Source organism: Brachypodium distachyon, chromosome 2 (assembly GCF_000005505.3).
Source record: "Brachypodium distachyon strain Bd21 chromosome 2, Brachypodium_distachyon_v3.0, whole genome shotgun sequence".
NCBI classification, from domain to species: Eukaryota; Viridiplantae; Streptophyta; class Magnoliopsida; order Poales; family Poaceae; genus Brachypodium; species Brachypodium distachyon.
In genome coordinates, this window is record NC_016132.3 from 51,572,531 (window position 1) to 51,587,527 (window position 14,997).

General features: G+C 47.6%; 4 protein-coding genes across 4 annotated transcripts; 3 read left to right on the plus strand and 1 right to left on the minus strand.

Moving 5' to 3' along the window:
* Window positions 1-3,192: 3,192 nt before the first annotated feature.
* Window positions 3,193-6,958, plus strand: LOC100834889 (protein RICE SALT SENSITIVE 3). Its single transcript, XM_003564350.4, has 7 exons — window positions 3,193-3,341; window positions 3,475-3,525; window positions 3,648-3,776; window positions 4,865-4,970; window positions 5,448-5,489; window positions 5,602-5,658; window positions 5,782-6,958. Exons 1-7 carry the CDS (start codon window positions 3,193-3,195, stop codon window positions 6,586-6,588), a joined length of 1,341 nt encoding a protein of 446 aa, XP_003564398.2. The 3' UTR covers window positions 6,589-6,958.
* A 1,024-nt stretch (window positions 6,959-7,982) lies between these two features.
* Window positions 7,983-11,423, plus strand: LOC100835197 (protein CHLOROPLAST ENHANCING STRESS TOLERANCE, chloroplastic). The gene is made up of 6 exons (XM_003564351.4): window positions 7,983-8,419; window positions 8,512-8,556; window positions 8,852-8,965; window positions 10,425-10,505; window positions 10,811-10,984; window positions 11,121-11,423. Exons 1-6 carry the CDS (start codon window positions 8,051-8,053, stop codon window positions 11,208-11,210), a joined length of 873 nt encoding a protein of 290 aa, XP_003564399.1. The 5' UTR covers window positions 7,983-8,050; the 3' UTR covers window positions 11,211-11,423.
* Window positions 11,424-11,998: 575 nt separating this feature from the next.
* On the plus strand, window positions 11,999-13,144 carry LOC104583339. The gene has a single exon (XM_010235224.3). The coding sequence runs from the start codon at window positions 12,215-12,217 to the stop codon at window positions 12,974-12,976; it is 762 nt and encodes a 253-aa protein (XP_010233526.2). The 5' UTR covers window positions 11,999-12,214; the 3' UTR covers window positions 12,977-13,144.
* An 848-nt stretch (window positions 13,145-13,992) lies between these two features.
* On the minus strand, window positions 13,993-14,984 carry LOC112270654. The gene has a single exon (XM_024458576.1). The coding sequence runs from the start codon at window positions 14,873-14,875 to the stop codon at window positions 14,315-14,317; it is 561 nt and encodes a 186-aa protein (XP_024314344.1). The 5' UTR covers window positions 14,876-14,984; the 3' UTR covers window positions 13,993-14,314.
* Window positions 14,985-14,997: the final 13 nt, after the last annotated feature.

The following is a 14,997-nucleotide window of genomic DNA, read 5'->3' on the forward strand; positions in this document are numbered from 1 at the left end:
ACCCACTGCCACCCTGAGTCCTACCACCAAACCGTCACAGCCGAGGAACCAAACCTAACTACCACCCCTCAACGCAGGTCGGAGTCCCACCCCTCTTCGGTAGGCGATGGAGGGTCCTTCACAGTGCCAGCAGCGAGCAGTCTAGCGGAAATGAATGTTTTTTTCGAAACAGAGGTCGCTACGGTTTTAGGAGATAGAAACCTTTTTTTATTGACGTGTTATGGCAACCTTAGGCATGACGTCGTGTCAAATACATATGGTGAAGAGTTCGCCAAACTGCATGGATAAGTCTAATGCAAACGTGAGGAGTCGAACAACCGATACAAGCTAAAATCACATAGAAATACAATATTGTTTCATATTTAAAACATAACATGATATGCTTCCGTATTTCTAGGTGTAGTCAGGTTGGTTAATTCTACTTTTCTAAATGTACTAGCATTGATTAATTTTCCAATTATAACAACCAATCGTGCTCATAATTTAAACTTTATTCGAATGTATTACTGCAATGTCTGTACAAACATGCCATGTCAATTCTTACAAAGAACTAATTGACCTATAATTACCTCACACATGATTGACATAGACATATCATTGTTTAGTGTTTTTAAAATAATATATCAATAAGTATGTGTCCCAAAAAGTTAAAAATTATAAAGACGTTTCCCTGAACACCTTGCTAGTTTAAAATAATAACTATAGCTAAAACATGGAGCAGCAGAGATGGAAGCGGTTCCACTTGAGCGAGTGGTTATCCGTTCTCATTTCTATACTCGCGTCCAGATCCCACTTTAGACGCCCAGCGCCTCCGAATCCACGAGCGCACTGATCTCTAGGCATTGCCTTCTGTTTAACGGAAGAATGGGGAAGACACTGTTCTTGTCTTTTTCTGTTGTGGCACTGCAACAGCGTGAAGCCGTGAACCCTGCCGTCATTGTTTGGGGTCGACATGGATTGTGTCCACGGTAGTAAGAAAAAAATTAGAGTACATGCCACGAGTTCTTGTGTAAGTTTGCGCCCCCAACAATGTCCAGGAGAACATATTTGTGGTGACTGGTTAATGGAGGCGACCACTCGAGCACAGAGCTTGATTTGGTTGACCTACAGGTAAACTAGGGTTCATTGGTGAGCAACCTGACTAGGAAAAAAAGAAGAAGATAGCCCCCCTGCTGGGCCTTTAGCCTTGCCAGCTACCAGGCTGTTCCTCTGTTAAATCTGGATAGAAGACGTAGAATTCAGAAGAAAAAAGCAGGGTGCCGATTGCCCGACGTAAGCTGTGGCTTTAGATGTGCAGGCAATACATGCATAGACCGATGCCACTTTAGACCAGAGGCACAGACATTAACGCGGGCCTACGGCTACTTCAAATAAGCTTTTCATCAAATAGGGCAAATCCTATTTCGACATACAAAAGGAGTACGAAGTAGATTTTAGATTGTTACGGCAATGGCATACAACAAATTCTGATCATTGGGACAAAATCTGTGCAGTAATATTTCGTTACAAACACCGCAAGTACTACCTCCTTTTGTAAATATCAGATGTCATTTGAGGAAATAGCATCCGAGCTTCATGAACTTGGTAGGCGGGAACAACTTAATTCATAAACTTGTAGATCATTAATTTGTCCCACTAAACTTGACAAGTGGTAAGACTTTCAATCCAAATCGCGTTTTAGAGCTTAAACCTATTTCTATAATTTTTCCAAATATTTTTTTAAAACTTACCTTCTTTTTCCTAAGGTTCAAGCCTCTTTCCGTCTTTCCCCTCCATGACCTATGGTAATTCTCCTTTCTTTTCAAATCCCTAACATGGCAAGCTAGTGCACGATGTCGATGAGCTCATAATAAATGACGTGGAGAAAACTTGTCGGTGCGTTTGTTTTTTTTGCAAAAATCATCTATGGTCGGGACTCTTGGGCTCCTGTACGACGAGCTAAGGATCTCTAAGATTATCACTTTAGGAAAGGCTAAGACAATTCATAGGGTTATTGGAAAGAAAATCTAAAGATGTTAGTTTGCTAGAGATTCTCCTCCAAACTTGCCTAGTAGCCACGTCAGCTGCCATGTGACACATTTGAGATCTGAAACACGATAGATGACATTAGTTTTTGTTAAGACTTGTCTTTAACATAAAATTCTTTATTAATATATTATTTGTATGACAAGAAATTCATATCAGTAGCTTCATTTTTATAAAATTCTTTATTAATATATTATTTGTATGACAAGAAATTCAAGTTATGATTTTTGATTTCAAAACATATATACCACAATAATTGTTGGTCGAAACTTTGTACTGATGGAACCTAATACATCTTATATTACGAGGCAGATGGGGTATCCGAAATAATTATAATTAAAAATATAATCTTCTGACTTGGGAAATGTCCAAAATGTTGTGTTTTGTGAATTGGGTGGCAATTCGCTAGATGGGGTATCCACATATTTGTGGTTTATCACATAGTTTTTTTTAAAAAAAAGAATTGCGATGCCTTTCAAATTTCCAAAACAGTTTTCTGTCGTCCCAGACAAGGATCGAATCTAAATTTTCCGAGTGTATCGGAAGAAACAAAAATTTCTCGGCGAGGTCAGTTTGCCAGACCGAGGCAGCAGCACGTACCGCTCCATGGCCATAGGATGGTACGGGGGCGAGAGAAAATAAAGCTGGGCATATAGAAGGGCATGGGGGACCCGGCAGAGCCGCTTTTACTTTTGGCGCTGCCATCTTCTGGTCCGCCAAGGCAGAAAAAAACATAGGGTGCCGTGAGCGACCGCAGTGACTACTCCTCCGGTAGTAGAGTAGTGCCCGAGGCCAACGCCTTTCCGTTTACCCTCCCCTCTGCCCAAGTTAAAAACAGCAATTAGAGAGAGACAGGCAAAAGAACCGCAAGACACACCGAGGCTGAGACAGAGAGAGAGAGAGCGAGACCTAGCCAGGCTAAGCTATAGCCTTCAGGCTTCAGGCCGTCCATCTCTCTCTCGCTCGTCTCCCCCGAGAGAAAAACCCAAGAAGCGATCAAAAAGAGACCGGCCGGATAGCTAGAAGGCGCTACCTAGCTACCACCTCTAGCCTTCCGAGCTCCGGGCAAGGCCACCACACACACAGAGCAGAAGGGTTTTTACACCGCCCGGGTGAGGTAGAGAAGGAGGGTGTGTGTGAGTGAGAGAGAGATAAGGGAGGAAAAAAATGGTGGGCTCGGGGGCGGCAGGGGGAGGAGGGGATCACGCGCGGAGCAAAGAGGCCGCGGGGATGATGGCGCTGCACGAGGCGCTCCGCAACGTCTGCCTCAACTCGGACTGGACGTACTCCGTCTTCTGGACCATCCGTCCTCGCCCGTATGTACATCCATACCCACCACAACCATGAACCAATCCCCTCTTCTATCCTTGCTCTAACCTCTCTTATATAATCTTCTTTTACGGCCACGGCTGATTAACGCGTAACCTCTGCTTGTTTTCGTCCTGCTAGGCGGTGCCGCGGCGGCAACGGCTGCAAGGTGGGCGACGACAACGGCAGCCTGTGAGCACCTCCTCTACTCCCTTCGAATTAGTTTGCTCTGTGTCTATTATTGGTATGTGAGGTCCGATCATATTCATACATACCGGTGCTAATATGAAGCCAATATTGTGGCGTGCGTGCAGGATGCTGATGTGGGAGGACGGGTTCTGCCGGCCGCGGGTGGCGGAGTGCCTGGAGGACATCGACGGCGAGGATCCGGTGCGCAAGGCCTTCAGCAAGATGTCCATCCAGCTCTACAACTACGGAGAAGGGTGGGTACTGGGTAGGTGCAGTCGCGTGGGCAATTTTTTTTCCCCCCCGCGGTCAGCCGTCGTCGTCCCAGCCCCGCCAGCCATATGTCACTCAGGCTTAGCTACCTAGCTCTAATTAGCCCCGCGGGTTTTCGTGCAAGCTCTTGTCATGTCCCCTGTTCTTCGATTAGGACTTGGGCTTGTCACCTGCGTGGCGCGATTCATGCTCAACAGTTCCTCCTCCATTAATTAGTGGTGCAACTCGATTTGGCCCTTAGTCACCATTACGACCCTGGAGGGATTGTAGGGCTCTCGGGTCAGGGGCGAGACAGAGAGAGTAGCAGGAAAGGGGGGACGGAGATGGGATAGGTGCGTGCGCTTTCATCTTTTCACTTTGTTCTGTATCTACCGAGCTAGCTTTTCAGTTTTTATTAATTTGCGTGGTGCCTGACATAGTTGTACGTACCACGCCTTGTTAACACCTTGGGGTTTGGTTTGGATCGTTGTTTGGACGCGGAGAGCACGCGTGGAGGAGAGACGGTGATTATGCCGGGGGCGTGGGTAAAACTCGTAGATTAACAGCTCAGCCAGCCATTCAAAGTCGTGTCTTTTGGCGAGGACTAAGGACGGGCGCTGTCACGTGCGGCACGTTCCTTCAAGTGGGGCGGTGCCTCGTTTGCCATAAACAATCGCGGCGCGTCAGTGGGTTAATTGGGATCTTTATCTGGGATTAGTTAACAACAGCTGATGCTACACGCACAAGCGAAATGCTACACTGTGGGGTTGTAGGTAGGTTGGTGGTTGGAAAAAAGAAAACTAATTCAAGCAATCACAGCACTTTGGTTTTCTATCTCTGATGAACTTGCTTCAGTATATATCCTTACACTAACAATTAAGCTGTGTGAATCCATCTATGTCACTGTGTGTGGTTGACTGCATTATTGCAGGTTTATGAATTAATATAAGCTTGTTGGCGTCTAGTCATAGTGAACAAGCCGAGAGAGAGAATGAGAGTCCGGGTTGTGTTGTGTGGTCTCTTTCACTTTGTTCTACTACTGAGCTTTTTGAGCGTGATTGTGCTAAGTCGATTTGATTTGGACCGGTTGCAGGCTGATGGGAAAGGTGGCATCTGATAAATGTCACAAATGGGTCTTCAAGGAACCTTCTGAATGCGAGCCCAACATCGCCAACTACTGGCAGAGCTCTTTTGACGCTGTATGTACCATCATCATCAACTGTGCCCTCCCCTCTGCCTGTGCCTCTGCCTGCACTTGTCTTTCCTTTTCTTTCTGCAGTCCATGCCTCTCTGCTTTCGGGGAGACCTGCTTAGCAGCACACCACATTTAAATCGCTCGCAAACACAGGCTCAGTAGCCTCCTGAAATAAGCACCAGCACACCAGAGCGCAGTGGTAGGCTCCGAGTTTTTACTCCAGTAATGGAAAAAAAAATAAGTGAACAAATAAAGGTAGAGATCGATGAGCCGTCTCTCGCCGGAGCTCCAAGGCTTTTGCATCAAATCTGCTCCCAAAAAGAAGAGAAGAATTGGATGCTGTATCCGAGTGAGAGTGAGTTGCACCTCAGGAGCATCCAGCGGCAATCAAGAATTAACGCCACGATCACAGTACTCACGGACGGCTAACCTTTATTCCTGTGCACTTACACAATTCCCTCTCCGCTTTTGCTTTTTGCAGCTTCCGACGGAATGGACCGATCAGTTTGCCTCAGGCATCCAGGCAATGTCCCACCCTTATACCCTTGCTGTTCATCTTTTTACTTGGTCCTCTTGGCTAGTGTGGTCGTGTTGGTAAACTTGTTGTTAAAATTACGGCTTTAATTAATTTGCAGACCATAGCAGTGATTCAAGCTGGCCATGGCCTCCTGCAACTTGGCTCGTGCAAGATCGTAAGTACAGTACCGATAAACTTTGACCGTTTTCTTTTTGACAATTTTCTCGTCACGCACAAGCGCCGACGTGGACGTTTCAGCACGAGTATAACAGGCAATGTACCCCGTTGTGGCATGCAGATACCGGAGGACCTGCACTTCGTGCTGCGGATGCGACACATGTTCGAGTCGCTGGGCTACCAGTCGGGCTTCTTCCTGTCCCAGCTCTTCTCCTCCTCCCGGGGCACGTCGCCGTCGCCGTCGTCCTTCCCGCTGAAGCAGCAGCCGCCCGCGCGCGCAGTACCGCCGCAGCTCTTCAACTGGCCGGGAGGCCAGCCGCAGCAGCAGCTCCCCCACGCCGCCTCGCCGCTCTTCCCGCCTGGCCCGGCCGCGTCGTTCCACCCGTCGGCGCGCTCGCCGATGCCGCATTTCCCGGGCGGCGGCGCCAAGGACGAGAGCCACATGTACCACCACCTCCCGCCGTCGTCTCACTCTCACCACGCCAACGAACACCACCACCACCACCAGCAGCAGATGGGGGAGGCGCCCGAAGGCGACCTCAAGTGGCCCAACGGGCTGTCCTTCTTCACGGCGCTCACGGGCCGCGCGGACGACGCGAAGCTCCTGTTCGAAGGGGGAGGCGACGGGAAGCAGCAGCAGGACGCGGCGCAGACGGGGCACGGCGGCGCCGAGAACGTGGAGGAGTACCTGAGCCTGGAGAGCAACTCGAACAAGGCGAGGAGGATGGAGAGCGCCCAGGCCCAGAGCAACAAGTTCAAGAGGAGCTTCACGTTGCCGGCGAGGATGAGCGCGTCCACGACGTCCACGTCCCCCTCCGTGTCGGCATCGACGGGCCCGGCACCGCCGCAGCAGCAGCAGCAAGGAATGGATCAGTACAGAGCAGAAGGTGGCGTCTATTCGGACCTAATGGAGACCTTCTTGGAGTAGCACGTACGCACGCGTGATTGATCGTATTATCAGTACTGATCCTTAGATGATCAAGTACGTGCACGGCCGCCGGACTTATTGTTGTTTTTCTTGTTTCCCACTTTTGTTTTTTCTCTCCCTCCAAGCTATGTTTAAGCTCCTTTTAGCATCTGGTTTGGAATTTGCTTCTGTTTAATTAGATGATCATGTAATGCTTCGGGGCTCGATCTAGCTAGTCGTAGCTCGTAGTGCAGAAACTTTGATACATGCATGCATGCATGCAAAGATGGGCATGAGTTTGCTTCCATGATGGCTGGCAAGTTATATGGCGCGATGATGGTGATGTACAATGATATGCAACACCTAATAATAAGCTCTTTTCCTGTCAAAAGTTAAGTCACTGTTGCTTACTTATTGCGCGCTGCCTGCAGGGCACCTTTTGGAACCCGCCAATTTTTTTGGTCGTTACCAAATTTCATGCACGGGAGTACGTACTACGTACAACGATCTCATTCGTTCACCGGCTAGTTCTCAGCAGTTTTGTTGGACTTGATTGGATCTTCTGTGATGCATCTTATGCTTGCTTATGAAATACCATTTCTACATGCATTTGCTTAAGTTAGAATCCATGTATGACATGAGCGCTCCCATGAAATGATTAAGAAGTAGTTTCCAAAAGGGATCTAGGAGAAGGGGCAAAAGGAGTTGGGACGCATGCTCTAGACGCGACACGCTCGGAATGAGAGTGAGAGGGAGAGTGCCAGATTCACTCGAAAGCCTTGTTTGTGTATGCTTTTTCAGGCATCGGCTGCGAGCAGCTTTCCACTAAGAGTTCAAAAATAAAGGTCACTAACCTCTCCCCAGTACGTTCCTCACACATTTCTTTTGCAAATAAGTTTTTCTTCTGGGACGAAAGACTCAATGGCTCCGGCTTTTTGCAGCGAAACTTTTGCAAATACATCAAATATGATTAGCTCTAGTTACGTTTTCATTCCACCTTTTACTCCCTCGGTTCCATAATTTTTGTCTCAATTTACCCAAAAAATGAATATATCTATTTTTAAAAAACGTCTCGATACATGTAATATTTCGACAAGAATTATGAAACGGAGGGAGTAATTGTTTTAGGGGAGCTACTACAATTTGACGACATGGGACAGAGTATATGATTAGTCTTTTTTTTAGAACGTAGAGTATATGATTAGTCTGACCCGAGTTTCGAATAATTCCATCTGGCCCGTCCGGCGAGTCCAAAATCTCATGCTGGGCCAAGCCGGCCGTATACAATCTTTTCCTATCGAGAAGGCCCATGGCAATAAGGCTTTTTACACAAGAAAAACAGGCACCGGCCCGCCGTTCTCGCTCACTCTGCTGCTTGGGCCCCGCAAGAAAATGAACACCGTCATCTCTCAACCGTGCGGCCCCGAGCCGAGATGCCCGGACTCACAAGAGATAAGCCACCACCGCCGCTAGCCGGAGCCAAATGGCGCTGCTATCGCCACCTTCTCATCCTCCCTTGCTCGCGCCAGTCCGCCACCGCCTCGCCTCTCCACCTCTCCTCGCTGTTCCGGCTGCACCTAGCTCTCTCCTTTCTCTCCCCCACTACCACTACAGCCTCCTCCTCCCCTCCGCCGCCAGCGCTTTGCCGTTCCGCCGGCACCGCCGCCGTGGCATAGTCGCGTCCCTTGGGCAGGAGGAGCCTGGAATTTCAGAAGCTACCATCACCTCCGAGGGAGAGGGTGTCTCCGTGCCCCCGATTTCCTTCGATGCAGAGGCAGGCGCGGCAGTGGCTTCCGCAGAGCCGGCGGAGGCGAGCCCCGAGGACTTGGAGGACATCCGCGAGGTCAAAAGGGTCAGTGGTCGAGCCTCTCTTTTTTTTTAAAGCTTGGTTTGCATTCCTGGGATGGGTTCCTTACTTGGAATTTTGTTTGGACATGGCCTTAGGTGCTGGAGCTTCTTCAGAAGAACAGGGACATGACCTTCGGTGAGGTAAGCAATCCTCTCTGCTGCTTAATTTTGTGTGGACACCGGAAGTAATGACGTCGACTGATTCTGTCTCAGTAGAATAGCAGCACATTGTCATGACGATGTAATACGTAGTACTAGTAGGTACCAGTGTAACGATGGAGCTTATAGATTTTGAGGGTTTTCCATTACGGGCTTATGAAATAGAGCCGCAAACTTTTTGCGATGGCAGGGCTCAGTGCTGAACCTTGGAGTCTGTGTGTTTGTTTATGCCGATGGGAACTTCAAATATTTTGCTTTGTTTCATGTTGAATCGCAGGTTAAGTTAACTATCATGATTGAGGACCCTAGAGATGTAGAAAGGAAGAGATTGCTAGGCATAGAGGATCCTGATGAGCTTACGAGGGATGATTTAGCTGATGCTTTGGTTGAGGTAAACTACTGTTCCCTTGCGATGTGTTAAAGAGTCTCTTTGAACTGGATGAAAATTGTTGCTTGGGAACCAACAGTTTGGTCCATCTTTGTGACCTGACAAATATTTCGTGTACTTTAGTCGCGTAGATATGCTGTCTTTAAAATGACAGCTAAAAAAATTCTACCTGCATACTTTACTATTGTTGATACTAGTTAGGTTCCCGTGTATTGCTACAGAATAAAAAATAATGTACGGGATCATTGAAATAATGGTTTTTTACTTAAGTTTTGTGCTACATATGACCCGCGAGGCAAACGTTGTTGCCTATCTATGCTTTCTCCCTCTCTCACGACTGTGATGCACCATTTACTCATTTTAACCTCACACACGTCTCTACCACCGTCGTCTCCTAAACCTAAATGTCTCCTTTTGTGTGTCTCTTTCTCCATCCTCACTAATGTCATCTTCCACCCTCCCTCCTCGTCATTCCACTTCCCTTGGCATTGGTTTGCCGGATGTGTGTTCTTACCATTGTTCTCATTGACGTGGACTTGGGTTCTAGGAGTCATGGCAGCTAAGGATGTGGATGATGGTGATAAAAAGTACAGTCATTAGCGACAGGAACAGTTATGGCCTTTGGCTCTGTTGATCATGTGATGGTTGCGAAGGGCACTGGAAAGTCAGCCTCACAAGAGCTAACAGAATAGCAAGAATTGTGGGCAGCCCACGGGTTGGATCTCCAAATTTTCAGAAAGGGAACCAAACTTGCGTGTCTAGAGGTGGAGGGTGTGACACAACCATCATCATCACCAACTCCCCTTTAATAGTAGAGATTCGGATGATAGTGCACATCTGAAAGGCTGGGTATGTCCTTTCCTGTTGGGGGGAAGAACTTTTGTCTCCCTGATAAATATCCTGTGTTTATGAACTTCTTACCTGTTATGGCATTATGAACAGCAAATGCCTTGTCACCATGCATGTTTACAATTTGATACCCTGAGGATAACAAGGTTATCCCCTTAATGCTTGCTCGTATGTTTAGCTTATAAAAGATGGTAATTAATGCAAATTTATTTTGGACAGGAATCCACAAGTATGCTGCTTGCTAAAAGTTGCCATATGGTTTATGTTCTCAAACTGAAAACTTTGACATGGCAATATAGCAGCCTTCCCAACTGTGAATAACATATACAAATGAAAGCATTGAACAGATCGTTACTGAAGTTCTTTTATGATGGTTTCTCAACAGATGGCCTTTCTATTCATGATTCTAGTTCGATAGCTTCAGCACGTGTCACTGAGCACTCTTAACCAGTTACCTTCATAATGCAGATAACAAACATGAGCTGCATCTTATGCTCAATTGCAGACTGATTATGTCACATTAATACATCATGATGTTATCTAGTTATCGATGGATAAAGATTATATTTCCCTGCAAATAGATCACACTCTGATATTCCTTGTCTATTTGTAGGTTAATGAAGGACGGATTCCAGAGAACCGAGATGCTCTTAGGTTGCTCGCCAAGGAGATGGCAGAATGGCCTGACGTTGAGGTAACACTAAAAATTCAATTATTTTACTTCCTAGGAATGCTTACCGCCATTTTTTTTGCATGACTGTAATTTTGTCTATCTTGTGATAGTACTGACAATGTAATACTTCTACTTCATATAAATGCTTACACCACAATTGTAGTTTTGTCTATGTAAATTTTGGATGGTTTGACACTCCGTACTGGGCAGCTTTCACTATTTTCTCAAGTACTCATTGTTTGTGCTTTACATCCTTTATCTATGTATTTCTGTACTAAATCTGTTTAACAGAACTTGTAACTTGCATTTTCTAATTCTTTTTGCAGATAGAAGCTCCAAAAAGCAAGGGCATGTTTGGGAAATCTATCTATGCAAAGGCCACAGATACTGGCATTGATCCTGTGGCAGCTGCTAAAAGACTTAACATCGACTGGGATTCTGCTGCTGATATAGATGACGAAGCGGACGATGATGATGAAGCTGAAGTCCCTTCAGTAGTGGTAAGATGTTGGCTTCAACGTGTTCCATAAATTTGTATAGATGTAAAAACAGTTGAACACATTTCAAGTAATTTTCTTATGATATGTTTTGTTATCCATTTATTTCAACGGTGTATATTTTTGTTTTCTTCTGCAGGGATACGGTGCTCTGTATTTGTTATCAGCCTTTCCTGTCATCATTGGAGTCTCAGTTGTGCTGATTCTTTTCTACAATTCCCTACAGTAGGGAAACCTTGTCACTTTTACTTGCTGAGACAGATGCTGCCTTTTGTTGTAAATCAGAGTTATTAGGCCAGTTAATCAGTACTCTATTTTTCCTCATAGTAAAATAGTTTCGGCAATGATATGATAGCATTGTAAAGATGTGAGGTCAGTACACTACAAGAAATAAAATGTCTTGTGACATAGGCTTTTTCCTAGGGAAAATGGGAAATCGAAAGCTGATTATTTTTCTCTAGTATTTCTGCCCTTTTCTCTGCGTTCAATGCTTCTGCTTGCGCGATATTCTGCTTTTATGGCTCAAAGGCTGCAATCCACAAATTGGTGAACAGTTGTAGTTCAGTTTGTACGGTGGTTCTATCAGTTCTGTACTTCCTGTTTGTTATAAACGATCTGTATGGTTTAGGAGACCTTATTAGTCCATAGACCACATTGTCCTCGATAAATCAAAACCCACCAGTGATCTTCGACAGTTATGCTTCATGTAAGCAAGCCAAACTACTGCATGTACTGTTCTTAAGTTATACATATCTGTACTTAAGTTATGCATGTATCTGTACTTTTCTTTTGGTGAAAAATGGTTGAATCAGGAATATCTTTCCTGAAGACCAATTTTAGATCATGGAATGATGGAAACCTTTCTCTGGATAATGATAAACATCCACTTGGTCAGGGTACTATTCTCCATTCATTTCGTCAATTTGCCCTTCCTAGGAACAGTTCTGGAGAAAAGAAAGAACTCCTTGAAAAATAACAATGCCAGTTCGTAGCGAGCACGTACGATGTTTTGAAGTAGCGGCTACGCACACCCATCCGAGGCCACAGCTGACCACAGTTGCGTAGTGAAAGAATAGCATATCCAAGCCTGCAGACAAACGTTGAAGTTTGACCTTGTGAGGTCAACCAGCCCACCGACACAGGGACCGCATGACACGGAGACGACGAATGATCCCGACGTGCTCCCCACCCCACTGAACTGAAGCTAATTCAATCGTGCTTAGATTTGTGCTCATGAAGAACAGAAGTACACAACTCCTGCAAGTTCACTTCTGCAAGACTGCAGGTGCCATGGGTTCATTCCAGAAATACGCGTCGTTCCATGCGTCCTTCAAGAGAGGAGCTCGTGTAGCAGACGACGAAGAACAGGGGGAGAAAGCCTCCGTTGATGCGGGGAGAGCCGGTCGGTTCGGCCGTGGATCCCGCGTGGGCTCATCGGTCACCGAAATCTCGAGCAACGCGTCGTCGATCAACTACCGGAGGTCGCCGCCACGGCAGGACAGGTTCGGTGCCGAGAGCTTCTGGTGCGGCGCCTTCTGCATGCACCTGCCCGGCCTGGCGTCCAGGCGCCGAGCAACGATGCAGCAGCAGCAGCAGTCCATGAGCCTGAGCGAGCCGGACGCACGGGCGAGCAGTACGGCAGCCGAGGAGGTTACCGCTCTTACTCGGGCCAGCGTGGTGTCCAAGGCGGCCTCCATGGAGAGATTCAAGCACAGCTCCTCGTCTTCCGGCGTGGCGTTCGACCGCGCCTTGGACGGAGAAGAAGAGGAGGAGGAGGAAGTGTCGGCCTACTTCGACCTGCCGCTTGAGCTGCTCCGCAGCAGCAGCGTCGACATGGAGTCGCCGGTCACGGCGGCGTTTGTCTTCGACAGCGGCCGGTGTGGCCAGGGGCTGCTGAAGAAGAGCGTGATGCCTGATCAGCTGCCGAACCTCGACTTTAGTTTCGAATTCCCGGCGCCGCCTGCTTTCACGACCCCGTCGTGGCCACGGTCCTGAGAAGAGAGTCTCTGTCCAGACAACTTTTGAGCTCAAGTACGCTCGAGTTTCTGCCACTTCTGGCACACTGGTGGATGTATATTGTGCTTGCCTTTTCTCTTCTTCTATGTTGCATTTGTTGGTTTGTACACATTTTCGATCATTGAAGCGGGCAAAATTGTTGTAATTCACACGGCCGGGACTGGTGCATCAGCTGCGAAGACACAATCATGCGTTCAATCGCGGGGAAAAGGAGAACCACTAGTGCGTAGAAATTAGAAAAGACAGCAGATCGCGGCGTGACCCATGACCATCGAACAGGCGAACAAGAAAAGTAGAAACAACTAGCAAGAACCCGTGGATAAAAGATTGAATGTGTCCGTATCTAAACCGATTGATTTTTAAACAAAATGTTTAAATCTTAATCTCAATCGACGTATCATTTACATTGGATTAGTATACGAATACCATTTCACTTTCCACTTTTCATCGTTCGTCACGAATTCACAATCCATATTCAATGGTTGAGGAAATCGACTTATCTCTAACTAAAAATCACTTAAATATAACAAAACTTTAAGAGATAAACTATCTCATCAAGCACGTCTAATATATATTTTCCCGGGAAATCTATAGAGCACACGTTCACCTTGATGTCCAATAGAGCTACCTCCTCCACGCCGTCCATTTTCCTGGTGCATATATCCACGCGATAGGGGTTTGATGCTGCTCGCTGCATGGCCCCAGGCTAGATCTGGACATGGGTGGCCCGGCCCTGACGGCCCAACCCAAAGCCCGGCATCCCGGGCTTGAGTTTTGCACCAGAGCCGGCCCAAAAGCCCGAAGAGGCCCAAAATAGGTTTAAATCAATATTTAATCATTTATTTATTCTTGACCGGCATTTTCTGGGTTTTGGGCCGGGCCAGGCCGGGCTTGGTGTTTTCCTGCCGGGCTTTTATGAAGGCGGCCCTGTCAAAAACAATGTAAAAAACATAATGAACAAACCAGAGAGAGAGAGATTGGTGGAGAAAAGAGCATTGAAGTAATCGACGATATCAAATGAGTAGGTATAATCTTTCTTAAGAACCACCAACGGACACGCAGAAAAGCATTCAAGCATCGGCGATACGAAATGAGTAGGTTGGATCATGAGTATGCTCCTTTATAGGAAAGAAACACATAGAACAGAGCACCCCTCCTACAAACGAACTCGAAATTTTTCCCAAAATTGTGAAGAAAATTGCGGCGTTCATTTTATGCAGCCATACATAATGACACCGAGGGCACGACGACCAGCGAACACGCTCTCTGACCGCATCATCCGCCGTCCCCTTTTTGCTGAGCCACTGGACGACGTGATCACGTCACCTGAGGCCGAGAGCCCGACGCGGGCAAGAACCTCACCAGATGCGCCGGGGGCTCTTCGGCCACGCCGCCCGTAGAAACGCCGGACGACGGCAGGCACGACGCCATCCTCTTCAGAGCATCATCGCCTCGGTAGCCGTCAAACGCCAAGGCGGCGGAAGTGGCCGGCGTCTCGCTCTCGCTGCCAGTGACGTCGACAGCGCCGCGTAGCTCGCCGGCGCGTATCAGCGCCGCAGGCGGCAGGTCGAAGCACGGCGACGGGCAGTATCCTTGGAGCCCTTCCCCCGGCTCCACCAGGAAGTCGAAGACGATGTTGCTGCCGGAGTAGAGCGAGAAGCTCTCGAGCTGTGTCTGCGGGTCAGGCTCGTCTTGCGCATGCTCCGCAGGCTGGCTTTGTGCTTGTTCGTCTGTCGTCGTTGGCTGCTGTTGGCTCTTGCCGGTTTGCTGCTCCGGCTTCTTCTTCTTGGAGAAGCCCGGGAGGCAGAGGCACATGAGCAGCGTGCCGCACGTGAAGGCGTCGCGGTCTTCGGGCTCGGCGTTGGCCGTTTGGGACATTGCGCTTGCCGCCCGGTTTGGTTGGACACACAAATTGAGTACTGCTATCGACTCAACATTTCAAGGCATAAACCTTTGATTGGATACACAAATGGAGTGACCAGTTTATAGCGAGTGCGTCG

Excerpts from the sequence above, each read along its gene's own strand:
- LOC100834889 (XM_003564350.4), top strand. The coding sequence starts at position 3,193 with ATGGTGGGCTCGGGGGCGGCAGGGGGAGGAGGGGATCACGCGCGGAGC. Across the intron at positions 3,526-3,647 it reads GGCGACGACAACGGCAGCCT|GATGCTGATGTGGGAGGACG; the intron begins GTGAGCACCTCC and ends GCGTGCGTGCAG. Across the intron at positions 3,777-4,864 it reads CTCTACAACTACGGAGAAGG|GCTGATGGGAAAGGTGGCAT; the intron begins GTGGGTACTGGG and ends GACCGGTTGCAG.
- LOC100835197 (XM_003564351.4), top strand. The coding sequence starts at position 8,051 with ATGGCGCTGCTATCGCCACCTTCTCATCCTCCCTTGCTCGCGCCAGTC. Across the intron at positions 8,966-10,424 it reads TAGCTGATGCTTTGGTTGAG|GTTAATGAAGGACGGATTCC; the intron begins GTAAACTACTGT and ends GTCTATTTGTAG. Across the intron at positions 10,985-11,120 it reads CTGAAGTCCCTTCAGTAGTG|GGATACGGTGCTCTGTATTT; the intron begins GTAAGATGTTGG and ends TTTCTTCTGCAG.
- LOC104583339 (XM_010235224.3), top strand. The coding sequence starts at position 12,215 with ATGAAGAACAGAAGTACACAACTCCTGCAAGTTCACTTCTGCAAGACT.
- LOC112270654 (XM_024458576.1), bottom strand. The coding sequence starts at position 14,875 with ATGTCCCAAACGGCCAACGCCGAGCCCGAAGACCGCGACGCCTTCACG.